Below are 13,337 nucleotides of genomic sequence, written 5' to 3' on the forward strand. Positions count from 1 at the left end.
GCATTTTTTGAAAGTCTATTTATTTAAAGAGAAAACGAGAGAGTGTGGGCACACAAGAGAGGGAGGGGACAGAGAGAGAGAGAGAGAGAAGGAGAGAGAGAGAGGGAATCCCAAGCAGGGTCCGTGCCAAGCCGGACTCGGGGCTGGATCTCATGAGCATGAAATCATGACGTGAGCTGAAACCAAGAGTTGGACGTGTAACCGACTGAGCCCCCAGGTGCCCCGTCCCAAGCATCTTTCAAGATTCCACACATGACATGGAACTGGGTTCAAAAACTTTTACAGAGCAAGGCAGACACTTGTTGCTCAATGGAAATGGAGTTTCTTCAGCCCAGAGGAGTCTGAGAATCACTCACTTGTTTCTAGGGCCTCCTGTTCTCAAGACCCAAAATCTTGCTTTGTGTCACTAAGACTTTTTCTCTGGGGGAGGCAGCAGGTTTAATCAGACAAGAGCCTGTGTATCAACCCACGGCATTTTAGTCAGAGATGCAGATCTGGGCCATTTGGTGAAACAAGCTGGCAGCTCCACGCAGGAGCCGGGCCGCCTGCAAGAGGCAGCATGAGTGGGTCGGTTCACTGGGTCATCTCCCAGGCACAAGTGACTGCGCTGGGGGACACAGGAAGATGGTATGGAAAAGAGTAGCTCCTAAATTAAACACAGATCATCAAAGTCTTCTCGGCACGGCTACGGGACATCTTTGCTGCTCGACGTCCCTGCATTCTCCACCTATGGTTTTGGGCCAGTGGTCAGCAGGGAGGCCCCAGCCTCCTGGGGCCATCACCACGACTCGGAAGACTTTCAGCACCGGGGCCAGTGTTAGCCACACCGATAACCTGTACTCTCTAAGTGCAGTGCTCCATGGGTGACTGCACACCCTGGCACGACCGCCCTGTTCAACTGCCTGCCCAGGCTCAGATGGGGACGTGGATGTGCAAACGCCACGATGCTCTGTCCACCTTGGCGAGTTCACAGGGAGAACTGGTCATTTCGGGCTTCTGTCATGGGCCTTTCCAGAAGCCTCTCTTCAGGACCCCCTACCCACCTCGGGCCTCTCTTCTCCGCGCCAAGGCCTCTGGCGTAGGCTGAACCCAGCCCTCAAGGTTAGAATGAGTGAGCCAGGCTTGGCATCACTTTGTTCCCATTTCCCTGAATCATCTCTTCCACAGCCCAACAGAGCAGCACTTAAGACCACACGTCACAGGCTTTTCAAAAAAAATACAGCTTTTTATTGTCTCGGATGCAAATATAGTTTTAAAACTGCATTGTAGTGTTGAATACAGCTGGTGGAAACGTGCTTCTCGGCAGCGGAGCATGAAGGGTGGTGTTCTGGATGGCGCAGGCCTGAAGGAGCCTCCGATTAACAAGGCTCTTCTTCGGTTTTGCTTTTCAGACCACGAGAGGAGACTTCCTCCTAATGGAGCCCTGACAATTACCAAAGCTCACAAGAGAAAAAACGAGCCAGTTACATACTGAAAATTGAAACCTGGAAAAGGAAGAGAACGTGGTGGCTCAGCCGTGATGTTACAAAGTGAGTAGATGAATCCGGTTTCCTTTCGGGGGCTGTCTGAGAAGGTTCGGGTACACAGACAGCAGGGCGTTGCAGGGGACAGGCTGTGTTCAAGCTCGCTTGGGAGAAACAGCCTGGAGTTGTGTCTCCTGGGCCCAAGCCCTTCAGACCCTTCGACTGTAGGATGGAAACTCGATAGAAAAAACGTGTGTGTCTCCCAACCTTCCAGAACCTCAAGCCTTGCGAGTAGCACACCTCTGTTAAGAAACCCAGAAGAGAATTCTTCAAATGAGTGATGCCCAGGGTTGACTGTGGAACCGGAAGTCTGCCTGGGAGATCGAGGTGAATTTTGCTACATACTTGGGAAGGAATTTCACAAAAATAAAATTCCATTAAGTAAATGCACACAGGCAGGCTTGTGCAAGCACATGCACGCGCACACGCACACACAACACACACACACACACACAGAGTCAAAGCCAACATTCAACATGAAAAGTTCCCTTTTCTTTGTCAAAGGCTGATTTTCGCAAAAACCCTGACAAGGAAACAGCCCCCCTGTGTGATGAGCCAGGAAAGCCAAGTCCTCGGAAGGAAAAGAAAATGGAGCAGCTGTGGAGGTGCACGGTGGGTCCTAAGGCTTCTCCTTGCTCCTGCAGCCCCTCCGATTGGACGGGTTCAAGGCCAAGGAGACTACTGAATGGTACAAACAGGTGTTGAGCATCTGTCCAAGCTCTTCCGCCCTCCAGCCCTGCCCTCCCCTCCCCTTGTCCGTGTCCAGACGTGGTGAAGATTCTCTTTAACACACAAGGCACTGGGGCCCCGCGGCACAGACTACGGCCCACGTCAGGGCCCCCCAGCTCCCTTTCCTGACGAGACCGCGCCTGCAGGACACTTGGCACAGCTAAGTTGCGGCTAGTGGTGGGCAGGTGTCACCACTGGCAAAGTGCATAATGAGAAGCAGGGCGTCTCTAGGGAAAGGCAACTTCCCACCAGGGAGAAAAGAGCGTGAGGGCCAGCTCGCACCCAGCGTGCAGGGCCCCGGGCAGCGGGGCCGAGACTGTTGAGGGACAGCCTGGCCCCACGTAGCATGTGTGCTTCAGCTACACGGTGACAGCTCGTAACCCTGGAAACCACCAACCTGCTCATTCTTCAGTTCTCAGACCCCCGCACCTGGGGCCAGACAAAGGGGGCCGGCACCACCCTGGGGTGCCACGCTCCCTCACAGTCTAAGTTTATGTTTCTATCGACCAGAGCAGCAAAACCTTCAGGCCCGACCTCTAGCAAAGGGAAGGGGTCAGGTCACAAGGTCGGGAAGCCGATGAAGCCAGGTGCCCAAGGACTCATGGGACTGATCGCCCCTCCTCCTGCAAAGGTTCCAGGAACAGGGCAGGGCGGGGGGTTCCCTCCTCCCGACAAGAGCCGGTGACGCCCGTGAACTACTGTCTGATGCTGGAACCACAGCTCCAGTGTGAGAAAATGGCTGGACAGCGGCCGGGAGCACCGGCGAGGGTGACTGCGGGCGGGCAACCGCCTGAGGCCAGAGGCGGGAGGGACGGCCAGCCACTCTCAGAAAGCCCCAGGGCGGCACCTGCCCTGTCCCTGCCTGACCCACTCGCTGTGACAGAGCAGGCAGCAGTGTGAAGGGAACTGATGGCACAGAAAGATTTCACAGAAATGCTTTTCAAAGATTTATATGCCAGATGGGCCTTTTTTTTTTCCTTTTCCGATTGTTTGTCTAATTCTCCAAAGTGTCAGCGTTTTAATGTTTCCTTCCTGGGAGTAGAGGCAGGAGCAGGGGTGAGAAGGAGTGTAAACACGGCACAGCCCCGGGGCCAGCGCCCCCTGGCGGCCGCCAGCAGAGTGGTCTCGCTGACCCTGCACGCAGGCCGGGCCCCCTGTCTGACTATGTTCATCGAACACGATTCCGAAACAAGCAAGAAATGATTCTGGGACAAGAAACAATCGTGTCTGTGGTAAGAGATTCAGCGTTGTGGCCCTACAGCCGTGGTAATCGTGAGCACCAAGAGAAATGGATTTAAGTAATTATCTTGAAACAAAAACATGCATCTAGTCAACAGTCTGCTAGGACACACACACATACACACACACACACACTCTCTCGCTCTCTCTCTCTCTCTCATACCCCTCAAAGTCTCACGTGACCTAACAGCCTTAAATATTCAACAAAACGGAATCATGAACATTAATTCAGCAAAAGGGAGAGGAGGAGAGGTAGGCCGAAGAAGCAGGAGGCCGATTTTATACCCCATGGAGTTAAAAAAAAAAAACAAACAAACAAACAAACAAAAACCCAGCACGGGGTGCGCGGAAGGCTGCTGATTCAGGAGAGGCCTGGGTGGGCCAAGCACTGCGGCCATCCACGCGGTTTACAAAGGCACAGGAGCCGTGGAAGGGACCGGGCTCATGACCCTCCACGAGCCCTCATAGCTGGGGACATCTTATGTTTCTCCTTTTGACCCTAATGAGTTCTTACCATGGTGGTCTTCCCCCTTCTGAAGGGAGACTTTCCGGTTACCCTGGGGGGTGGGGGGCGAGTCCTCCTACCACTTCCCAGTGGATATGAAGGATGAGCCCTGCCCTGTGCTGTGCTCGCCCCTCAGGGGAGTGATCTGGAAGGCCTGTAAACATGTTTTTCTGGGGAGGCTGAGGGGTGCCGCCAAGCTGCTCTTGTATGCGGCTGAAGCACAGACACGGGAGCAGGCGACCGGTCGGTGACCCGCAGCAGAGACGGCGGGTATGGCCGGCGGCAGGGAGAGGACACCCCCTTCACGGGCTGGGGCTGAGGCGGGGCTGGCTGCCCTCAGGGCACCTCCGGCAGGCCTCCGGGAACCAGTGGGAGCCTTCGGGTGGACCCAGGCCTCAGGAGGCAGCCCCTGGAGCCCCGGCGGAGCTCGGCCCGGCCTGCCCAGCCTGCCCGGGCTCCATCCCTGCAGGGAGGCCAGAGGTCGAACGCAAGTCCACCGGCCCTCTGGACTTCGCAGCAGGACGTCAGAAGCACATTCTTTGAACAAGGAGGTACCCTCGGCTGGGCTTCCTGAGTGGTAGAGGTTAGAGCGAGCGCCGGCCCTCCCGTCTGCAGCTCCTCCTGCAGGTACAGCAAGAGAACGGCCCGGCCCCCGAGCTGGAAGTCCCCCCGTTCGGAAGCAGGCCATGGCCTCCAGCCATCCCGCCACCTTGACCAAAGAGGAGTGTAACTCTTCCCTGCAATCCGGGAGGTGCCTAGAGACCGCTCGAAGGCTGGCTGCCTCAGAGTTCTGCCTGTCAACACTCGATTTCTTCCTCCAAACACAAGACAGGGCAGACTTTGGGTGTGGTGACATCTTTGGTCCGAGAACTGTTACGGTTTGGTGTTCCTGGCTGAACAATCCGGACAAGATGACCAGGCCGATGACGGCGCCGCGGAGTCTGGCCTTTCAGATGCTGTACCCTGAGGGCTGTACGCGTCCACCGAAGGCTGCTGCTCCGTCCGAGGCTGCGGCTTGGAAGCAGGCGGAGAACGAGGGCCTGCGGTGAGGTGGGGCCTCCTCGGGCCACGGTTCTCCAGTCAGCGACGTGTGGCCATCACAATGCCAGGAAGAACGAAGTCATCCCAGACCGCAGTGCCGCCCGAGGGGGTTTCTGAGCCAGGGCGGCAGCTTTGCATTGCTCGTGCTTTCCTTCTGGTCCCGCGTGCATTCAAACCCACTGCTTCTGCACGCGGGTTCGGAGGCTCCCTGGTGGCCGGTGCGGTGGGAGACAGCCTGCCATGCGCAAGCCTGAGCAGCCGTCCAAACCTACTTACAAGGTCAGAGTCTGAGGGAGGAAGAAAGACGCCTTCCACCTGCCCCGGGAGCATGTCAGAGCGGCACAGGGGTCACTCGGAGCCATCTGACTGCCTGGGGGGTGACAGGAGGGAGCATCTCTAAGTCTGAGGACAGAACCGGACAGGAACCCTTAAGCCTCTTAGCTCACAGGAGGAGGCCCTGCCCCCTTTGTCCCATCTACTCCCATCTGCTGGGCACCATGGGCCCGCAGACCACCAGCAGGACGGGACTTTGGGCTGCCTGAGGGCAGGGGAGGTCACGACTGAGGTCGCTGAGTGAGAGTTCACAGCAAGGGGTTCCCAAAGATGGGCTATTGCTGTTGGCAGGACCCGAACCTGCTTCAGACCTGAGCGCAGTGTTCTGAGTGGCCCAGTGGGCCAATGGAGTTGGAGGGGGGCCCTGAGCGCTGCATCAAGAGAGGCGTGGGGTGCAGCATCCTCTCCGCACGCAGGGAAGAGCCTCATGGCATCGTGTGTGGCCACGTCCCCGCCAGGCGCTGCTAAGATTCCCCTGATCTCTTGCCAATTCTGGTGACAGCCTCTGCCGCCTGCTCCGGCAGCTGGGACGGGTCTGTCAGAATGGAGGTGGTGGTGCTCAGGTGCCGGAGGGTGTTCAGCACCGCTGGAAGGAAGGGGGAGGTTAGCTCAGGGACACAGGCACACGCGGCAGCTCTGAGCCCCACAACAACAGCATGCAAGGTCTGACACATACGAGCCATGTGGTAATTCCCATGCCCGCCCAAGGAGAGGCACTGAGCTCAAGTAAGGGACAAATGCCAGCAAAGCCTCTCTGCCCCTAGGATAACTCTCCGAATCCTGCCTCCCATCCTGCAGACAGGCAGAGAATCCCTAGCTGTTCCGCTTGTCCGCTTGTCCGCTTGTTTTTGTGTTCTTTTATTTTTAAATTTTATGTCTTTATTTTGAGAGACAGAGAGTGCATGGGGGAGGGGCAGAGAGAGAGAGGGAGATACAGAACCTGAAGCAGGCTCCTGGCTCTGAGCTGTCAGCACAGAGCCTGACACGGGGCTTGAACCCACGGACTGTGAGATCATGACCTGAGCCGAAGATGAACGCTTAACTGGCAGAGCGCCCCAATGTCCGCTTGTTTTAACCTCAATATACAGGCATAGCCTTGGAAATTATAAGAAATCAGCAAACATCTGAAAGCACCGAGACAGGGCCTGCTGCACAGCGGTGCTCAGTAAACGCGAGCTGGACCTGAGCACGCTGACACACAGGGACGGCGGGAAGCGAAGCAGAGGCGCTAGGGGGTCTGCCCCCTGCCCTGTGGTTGGCATTTCTGGCTCAGGGTCACCTACACAGCATCGTCCTGTGCTCTCAGCACTGCTAGCCTGGACGGGCTACAGCACCGTCTGCAGCTAAGGCCCTCCTCCCTCCGGGACCATCGTAGAGGGCGGGCAAGCCCCGTGGCACCTTGGCTCCCACTGGCCCCCACTCACTTGGCCTGAGGATGGGCAGGGAGCAGTGCTGGTCCAGCCAGGACAGCGCCGTCCGGTGCAGCTCTTCCAGGCTGCTGGTGGACACCATCCCCTTGAAGGACTCAAAGAGCGGCTTGATGATGATACTGAACTGCACGGCATGTGGGTTAAAGAAAACGTAAGCGAGGAGGAGGACCGGCAAACACGTAACCGAGGGTGGGGAGGATTACGTCCAGTTACAGGCCTGCCTGTGGCCAGTTCCCCTGGGGCTGTACAGACGAGTGGATGAGAGACAGACATCTAGGTAAGAAGCACACTTCCCTAAAACGTTCCCATCTAACTGTAACTGAGCGACAGGTTAGTGACCATGGAGCAAGCCAGAGGCAGGGACTGAGAGGTTCCCTTGGTGTGGAACGGGTCCTGGCACAAGGACACGCACGAAAGCCAAAGTCCTTCTGTATAACTGGCAGGAATATCAGAGGCACTCAGCAGACCAAATGGTGGAAGCTGTCTAGAGATGGACGAGGCCTGGCTCTTGTGACAAACACACATGCTGGCTCTTAGTCACATTCCATGCAGCTCCCCCCAACCACTCTAGACAGTCAGCTTAGCGAAAGCAATGAGGTGCACTTTCTCCTCGATCTGAGCCACGTTAATGCCCGCGGTCCGAGCCTCGGCCCAATGGGGAATGTGCCATTTTCCTAAAGAGGTTCTGGCTCGGCCCAGCTGCCGCCCGCTCCATTGGGATGAGGGGAGAGCTGGGCTGAGCCAGCCAGGCAAAGCAGAGGACACAGAGCCGGTGTCTGTCATCTCTCCTCTCTTTAAAACCAGCCGTTAGAGTGCAAACAGCTAAAATCCTCTGCCTCCTCTGTCAGTAACAAGGTGGAGGCACATGGCCAACCACCGTGTGTGCAGACCGTCTGAGGCAGAGATGTGGCTGGAAGGGGACTGACGAGGCAGGAGTTGTCCCTCAGAGGGACAGCTGGAAGCTGAATGCAGGTGGGCCTCGGCCTCAGAGACAGGCCCCAGTCCTCAGGTGCACGTGCCTCATGATAGCACCAGAGACCACGTGGCCCACACACCAACAATAGCCTCGAGGGAGCTGGTTTCAAACCGCGACTGTGCTACCCGGTCACTTGCGAGCTCGGGTTCCTCAGCCACCGCAGGGGCAGGGCTCACCCTCCCTACGTAAGTTACCGCATGGACTGAGATGGCTGCCAGGGGTGTCAGGCGAGATCCCGCCTCCTTCCTACAGGGTCGCCTCTACAAGTGGCTCTAGCTCCTTACAGCCAAGTGTCTTTATTTCCCAGGAGCCGTGAAGGCAAAGCTGGTCTGCTCTGCCTCCCCAGGAAGCCGCAAGCCTGGATAGTCACCAACGACACCCTCACTTCACAGCACGGGCCTGGCCAGGCCCCCGTCCCGAGGCAGCAGCCAGTACCACCTGTTTGACGAGCCCAACGATGACCATGTATAGGGAATTTTTTCTAAAATAACTGGGGTGTCAGCGTCTGTTATTTAAGCGTACCCAGAGCTGGGGGGGGGGTGGGGTGGGGAGAAGCCAAGAAAACCCAAAGATACAATCCAGAACTTCCAATTCTGTAGGGTCCGGCTTTTCACATACTCGTCAAACATGTCTCTCATGTGATCGAACTGGCGCCGGGTGACGGGGACTCCGGTGGCAGGGAGCAGCTGCTGGCAGGAGCTGCAACAACAGGGCGAGTCAGAGGCAGCTCCAAGCGGCCGGCGGTGACGCCGGACCCTGGGGCACGGAACGGGCAGGGCCAGCCCGTGGTCGGCCATGGCAGGCCCAAGAGGAGGGGCCTCAGAAGGAGGAGGAAGACAGAAACCCGGGGCGCCGCAACAGAGAGGCAGCTACAGGTGGTGGGGCCTCTGCGACACGCGCAGCGGAGCGCGAGGCGCCAGCCCCGGGGCCACACGTCCCCAGCCTCACATGATGGTGGCGTTGAGCTCCTCGATCTCCTCCCGCAGCCGCCGGGCCTCCTCCTGCATCTGGCTCCGCTCCTGCTGCAGCTTGGTGATGTACTCCACGGTCTTTTGCAGTGTGATGGCGTGGCTGGTCTGTGGGAGGGGCGGCAGGGTCAAAGCCACAGTGGCCACAGTGGCCCTGCCCGTCCACCTGGCACCGAGGCCAACGCAGGGGCTCCTCACCCACTCAACGCCACTCACCAGCTTGGAATTATTAGAAATCAAACTGTTAAGGGTGTCAAAGCCCATCTTGATGTTGAAGCGCCTTTTCTGCTCAGCTGAAATATGCTTCATCTGCCGGTTCTGCTGGGGAATCAAAGGGTCACTGTGATGTGGTGGCGGAGGCCACCTCCCCCTGCCCCCCGCAGAATGGAGAACCTCGGCAGGGGCCATGACTCCTGCTGATCGGCACCTCCCAGTCACCCTCAGACCCCTCCTCCACGGACCCGGTTCCTACAGCTGTGGCCTCCTGGCATATTACAGGGTTTGATGCTGGTTCCAGGGATCAGGGCCTGCCAGTAGGTCGGGGAATGGGAAGAGGCGACCTAATCTCGAGGTTAAAGTAGCAAATGCCCAGGTTCCTAATGAACACCAGCCAAGCGTGTGGTCGTCCTTTCCTGTGTGTCCCTAGTAAAGGACGCAGCTGCCCCAGTGGTCCCTTGATATTCTCCATTCTTCCCCATCCCTCCAAGGAAATCAAGATCCAAGAGAGACCCGTGATACCTTTAAAGCAGCCACATTTTTGGGGTCTGCAGATTTCCCTGAGCAGTTGTTCTGGGGAGACTGGGGACTGGGGCTCTGCTCTGAAGCACACGGAGAGGCCTGCCCCGAGTTCGGGCAATCTCGACCTGAGAAGAACAGAGACACCCCCACCCCCCCCACCTTAGGACATGGCCAACTACAGCAGCTGGAGCAGTCCTCACCCATGAAAGGAACCCCTGCAAATCCCGAACCCTGGAAACCCATCTGGACCCTCCCGCAGCGACCACAGAGCAAACTGGAGAAATCCTTGCCCACATCCCAAGGCGGGTTCTGTTAGGTGTGGACGAGGCCTGAAGAAGGCTGGCTGGACGTGGAGTGGGGACACAGCATGAGCTCGGCCAGCCATAGGTCTTGGGGGACACAGAGAGTTTTGAGGGGAGGTCTGACTGCTAACCCAACCTGCTAAAAAGCCACCTGGAGGCAACCTGGGTTTTCCGCAGCCTTGGTAAGGCTCTGGTTCTTACCCTGTGTGTCCAGTACACAGATACCTGTTTATTTTTGTTCTCCCAACTCTACATATACATTTTCTTATACTTTCTTCAATCCTGCCCACTGCCACGCCAGCTACACCCTGGTCACTGGCATCTCTCAGGAGTCCCTCTGAGCCCCTGGGGCTGCCCCACTCAGTGCACTCGTCTGCGGCACCGCCCCCCCGTGGTGCTCTCTCAGGTGGAATTCTCCACGTGACTCTGACGCCCGGTGTTGAGTGCCTCAGCGGACAAGACGACACTACCTGAGCCCTAACTCACACGGTGGCAGGGGCCTGACTCATAACTAGTCTTTGTCTTTATCTTTCCAGATTGGAGGCCCTTGTTCTTCTAGGCCTCCTTGGACAAGTCCCTGTACTGGCTGATCTCTGTAAGCAGAGATCTCTCCTCCTTGTGTCTTCCTGCTCAGAGAAGACAACTGTTTACACTGAGCTCCAGGAGCAGCCACGCCCTGCTTTTACTTCAGACGAGAGCTCCTTTGGTCTCCCTCTCTGATGTGGCATCTGAAAGGAAGGAGCTGGGTTCTGGTTCTACCCCTGCCACGAGGGGCGCAGCCTCGGGCAAATCATTTATCCCTGCTCCTCAGCTCTTCGCTGAGCAAAATCAGTTCTACCCCAACGACTGGCCAATAGAAGGCCCACAGTGTGGAAATAGTTTCAGCAGATGGAAGGTTCTTGAAAACACAGGGATGACTACACTGATGTGTAGAGGAGGCTGGGTGGTTTCCGTTTTCTGGAAACCACTGACAAGGACTCTTAGGCCCCCTTTCTGGATCAGAACAGGCAGCTCAGAGCCAGGCCTTTCTGAAGGTCGGGGTGGTGGCCCCCAAGTGCTTTAGTTGCCGGCACTGCACACGCTTGCCGCCTTTCTGCTGCTGTGGATGATCCGGCACTACCCCGAGCCCTTCCTAGCCCGGGCCACCAGCAGGCTTGTAAGACGTCACTGCACATCCGGTAAGCCCAGCCTCCATCCTAGTGAAGCCCACAGGCGGCGTCCCTGACCCAGGAGTGGGCGCTCTCATTTCGCTCACACAGTCCCAACTGCTCCGGCTGGAGCACACACTCACTGGAGCCCGTCGCAGAGGCCTGCTCGCCCTTCACCAGGGACTCCTGCACTGTGCTTGGAGAGAAGAGCCGAGAGACAGAAGCCGGCTGGCTGCTCGTGGGATGGCCGAGGTCTGTCACCAGGATGCCGCTGTGGAACTCCGTGACTCTAGGAGCCTGAGTGACATGAGAGAGAGGTCACTCCCAACCAGTCGTGTTGGGTGAGAACCACCCAAAAGCAGGGCCACGCTGGGGTTATAAGGATGCTGACGGTCTGTGCAGGGCCCCCTCACCCGGGCAATGGCGGCAGGCGTGAGGACCACATTGGACTGGGACACAGTGGAAGCCAACATCCCTTCTCTCTTCAGAGGGCCTGATGTCATAATCACTGCTTGTGGCTGTCCTGAAAAGGCAGCTGCCAGAACAAGAAGGTGAGGGGGTGTCCCTGAGATACAGGGGGCCTGTTCCTGACACCGCTGGGCCAGGCACAGCCACGCCGCACTTCCTGGGAGCAGCCTAGCCCCTCTGCTGCTGCTCAGACATTGCTTTCCTCACCACAGGAAAGGCAAGACCACCAGGGTACCTGACATTTGCTTTGCAACTTCTCCTTGAAGGGGACAGATTATAGACCCAGGAAAGAGATCACCCGGACCAAGCTTTTTCAAACTGGGTTGAGACTAACTTTAAAAGAACAACAGAGAATACACAAGAGACTAGGTCACACACATGCAGCAGATCAGAACACTGACTTCACATCACTCTGTGTGTGTGTGTGTGTGTGTGACAAGTCTGCAAGCCTCAGGACAGGGAATATTCCTCAGGAAGGGGAGACCAGACTCTGCTTCCTTGCACCTGACTTACCTGAGGCGATGCAAGCATTCTTCAATACCAAGGACACAGGCTCTGGTTTGGGAGCAGGCACTATTTTGGGGGGCTGCTTGGGCCTCCCCCCAGTCAAGGAGACCGGTTTAGGTTGCACAAAAGTTAAACAGGGTTGAGAGGGCCCAGCGGTTGGCGGCCGGGTGACCGGAGGCAGCGCCAGGCCACAGGGGGACACCGAAGGCGTGGGATGGTGGGTTGTGATGACAAGGCCCTGGCTCTGGCTGAAGGTGGTGGCAGATGCATCGTGGGTGAGGGTGGCGGAGGCCGTGTGCGTGATGACGGAGGGAGACTTGCTGGCTCCAGCAAACTTGGGCTGCAGGAAGGCGGGTGGAGCCAGGGGGCTCAAGGCAGTGGCAGGGGGTGGGGCTAACGACAGAGCAGGGGAAGCAGGCGCCGGGGCAGGGCTGGGAGACAGCAAGGGCATGGTGAACACCGGGAGGAAAGGCTGGGGGACACTCGGCGGCGGTGCAGAGGGACCGAAGTCTGGAGGCTGGATAAAGGGGTCTCCGGGCGGGGGAGCGCGATCACAGCCCTGCCTATCCGTAGGGTCTAGGGTGGTGGCTGCAGGAGGTGAAATGAGGCCATCAGGGAGGTTCACGGTGGGGAGAGTGGGGGGCGGCAGGATGCTCTCCTGAGAAAGGAAGGACAAATAAATGTTTGATCACACAACTTGCTGTCACTTCCTGGTACAACACACCACAAAGGCCAACCACATGTGCTGGGCGCCTGAGCAGAACCTCCGGACAGAGGGACAAGGCGATGGTTCCCATCCCCACTGCTGCTGATCTGGGGGGAATGGAGCTGTGTCTCCCCAGGCATCCGCAGGGGTCTTGTTTCCATTAGGGACTAAATGATAACACAGAGCTCAGACTGTCTGCACACAGTTGGCTCTAGGCCTGGGAATATCTTGTTTCTGAAGTCCGGCAGGGGTCCCCCCAAAGTCCCTGCCATCTTCTGTTACAGAGCAGAGGCAGCCTGGATCACAGCTGCTCATGGGGTTCCCCCAGGACAGTTTCATATATCAACTTCTAGAGGTCACCTCTTCTTAAAAGGGAAACGCTATAAGGAATCAATTGTCAGGATCGCAGTCTCTATAGAAGAAATTCTTCCCAGAGCCAGATGGAAGAAGACAGGGCCAGGTTTCTGGTGTCTAACTGGATACGGGTACCAGCCTGAGAGGCCCTAAGGGCAAAGAGCCATGCCTCACACAGCTCTGCAGCCCCAGCGCCTGATAACCCACTTCTGTTAATTGTTGAGTAAAGAGTAAAAGAAATACACAGAACTTCTTTTTATTAGCGACCCATGTTTTTCTTTGCTAATCTTCTATGAACTGATCAGAACAGAGCACACTGCACAGGGGTTTGTGCAGCCTTAGCAGGAGCACATGCTTACTGACCATCCCC

At 57.1% G+C, this 13,337-nt stretch overlaps 1 protein-coding gene across 5 annotated transcripts in view; it reads right to left on the bottom strand.

The window, feature by feature from the left end:
* Positions 1 to 1,201: 1,201 nt before the first annotated feature.
* The window catches only part of LOC120232952 (MLX interacting protein), a 65,945-nt gene continuing 53,809 nt past the window's right edge, over positions 1,202 to 13,337 (bottom strand). For 3 of the 5 annotated variants that reach the window (XM_039234168.1, XM_039234023.1, XM_039234311.1), the window contains 9 exons: positions 11,914 to 12,565; positions 11,346 to 11,467; positions 11,076 to 11,229; positions 9,483 to 9,607; positions 8,961 to 9,065; positions 8,725 to 8,852; positions 8,352 to 8,475; positions 6,795 to 6,924; positions 1,202 to 5,956 (listed from right to left, as the gene is read on the bottom strand). In XM_039234168.1, the coding sequence (XP_039090099.1) occupies positions 5,835 to 5,956; positions 6,795 to 6,924; positions 8,352 to 8,475; positions 8,725 to 8,852; positions 8,961 to 9,065; positions 9,483 to 9,607; positions 11,076 to 11,229; positions 11,346 to 11,467; positions 11,914 to 12,565 (1,662 nt within the window). In that variant the 3' untranslated portion in view covers positions 1,202 to 5,834. The remainder of the gene's footprint in view (positions 5,957 to 6,794; positions 6,925 to 8,351; positions 8,476 to 8,724; positions 8,853 to 8,960; positions 9,066 to 9,482; positions 9,608 to 11,075; positions 11,230 to 11,345; positions 11,468 to 11,913; positions 12,566 to 13,337) is intronic. The other 2 variants (XM_039234243.1, XM_039234094.1) reach the window with 1 other exon arrangement.

Source organism: Hyaena hyaena, unplaced genomic scaffold, assembly GCF_003009895.1.
Source record: "Hyaena hyaena isolate Hyena2069 unplaced genomic scaffold, ASM300989v1 scaffold_0, whole genome shotgun sequence".
Classification (NCBI taxonomy): domain Eukaryota; kingdom Metazoa; phylum Chordata; class Mammalia; order Carnivora; family Hyaenidae; genus Hyaena; species Hyaena hyaena.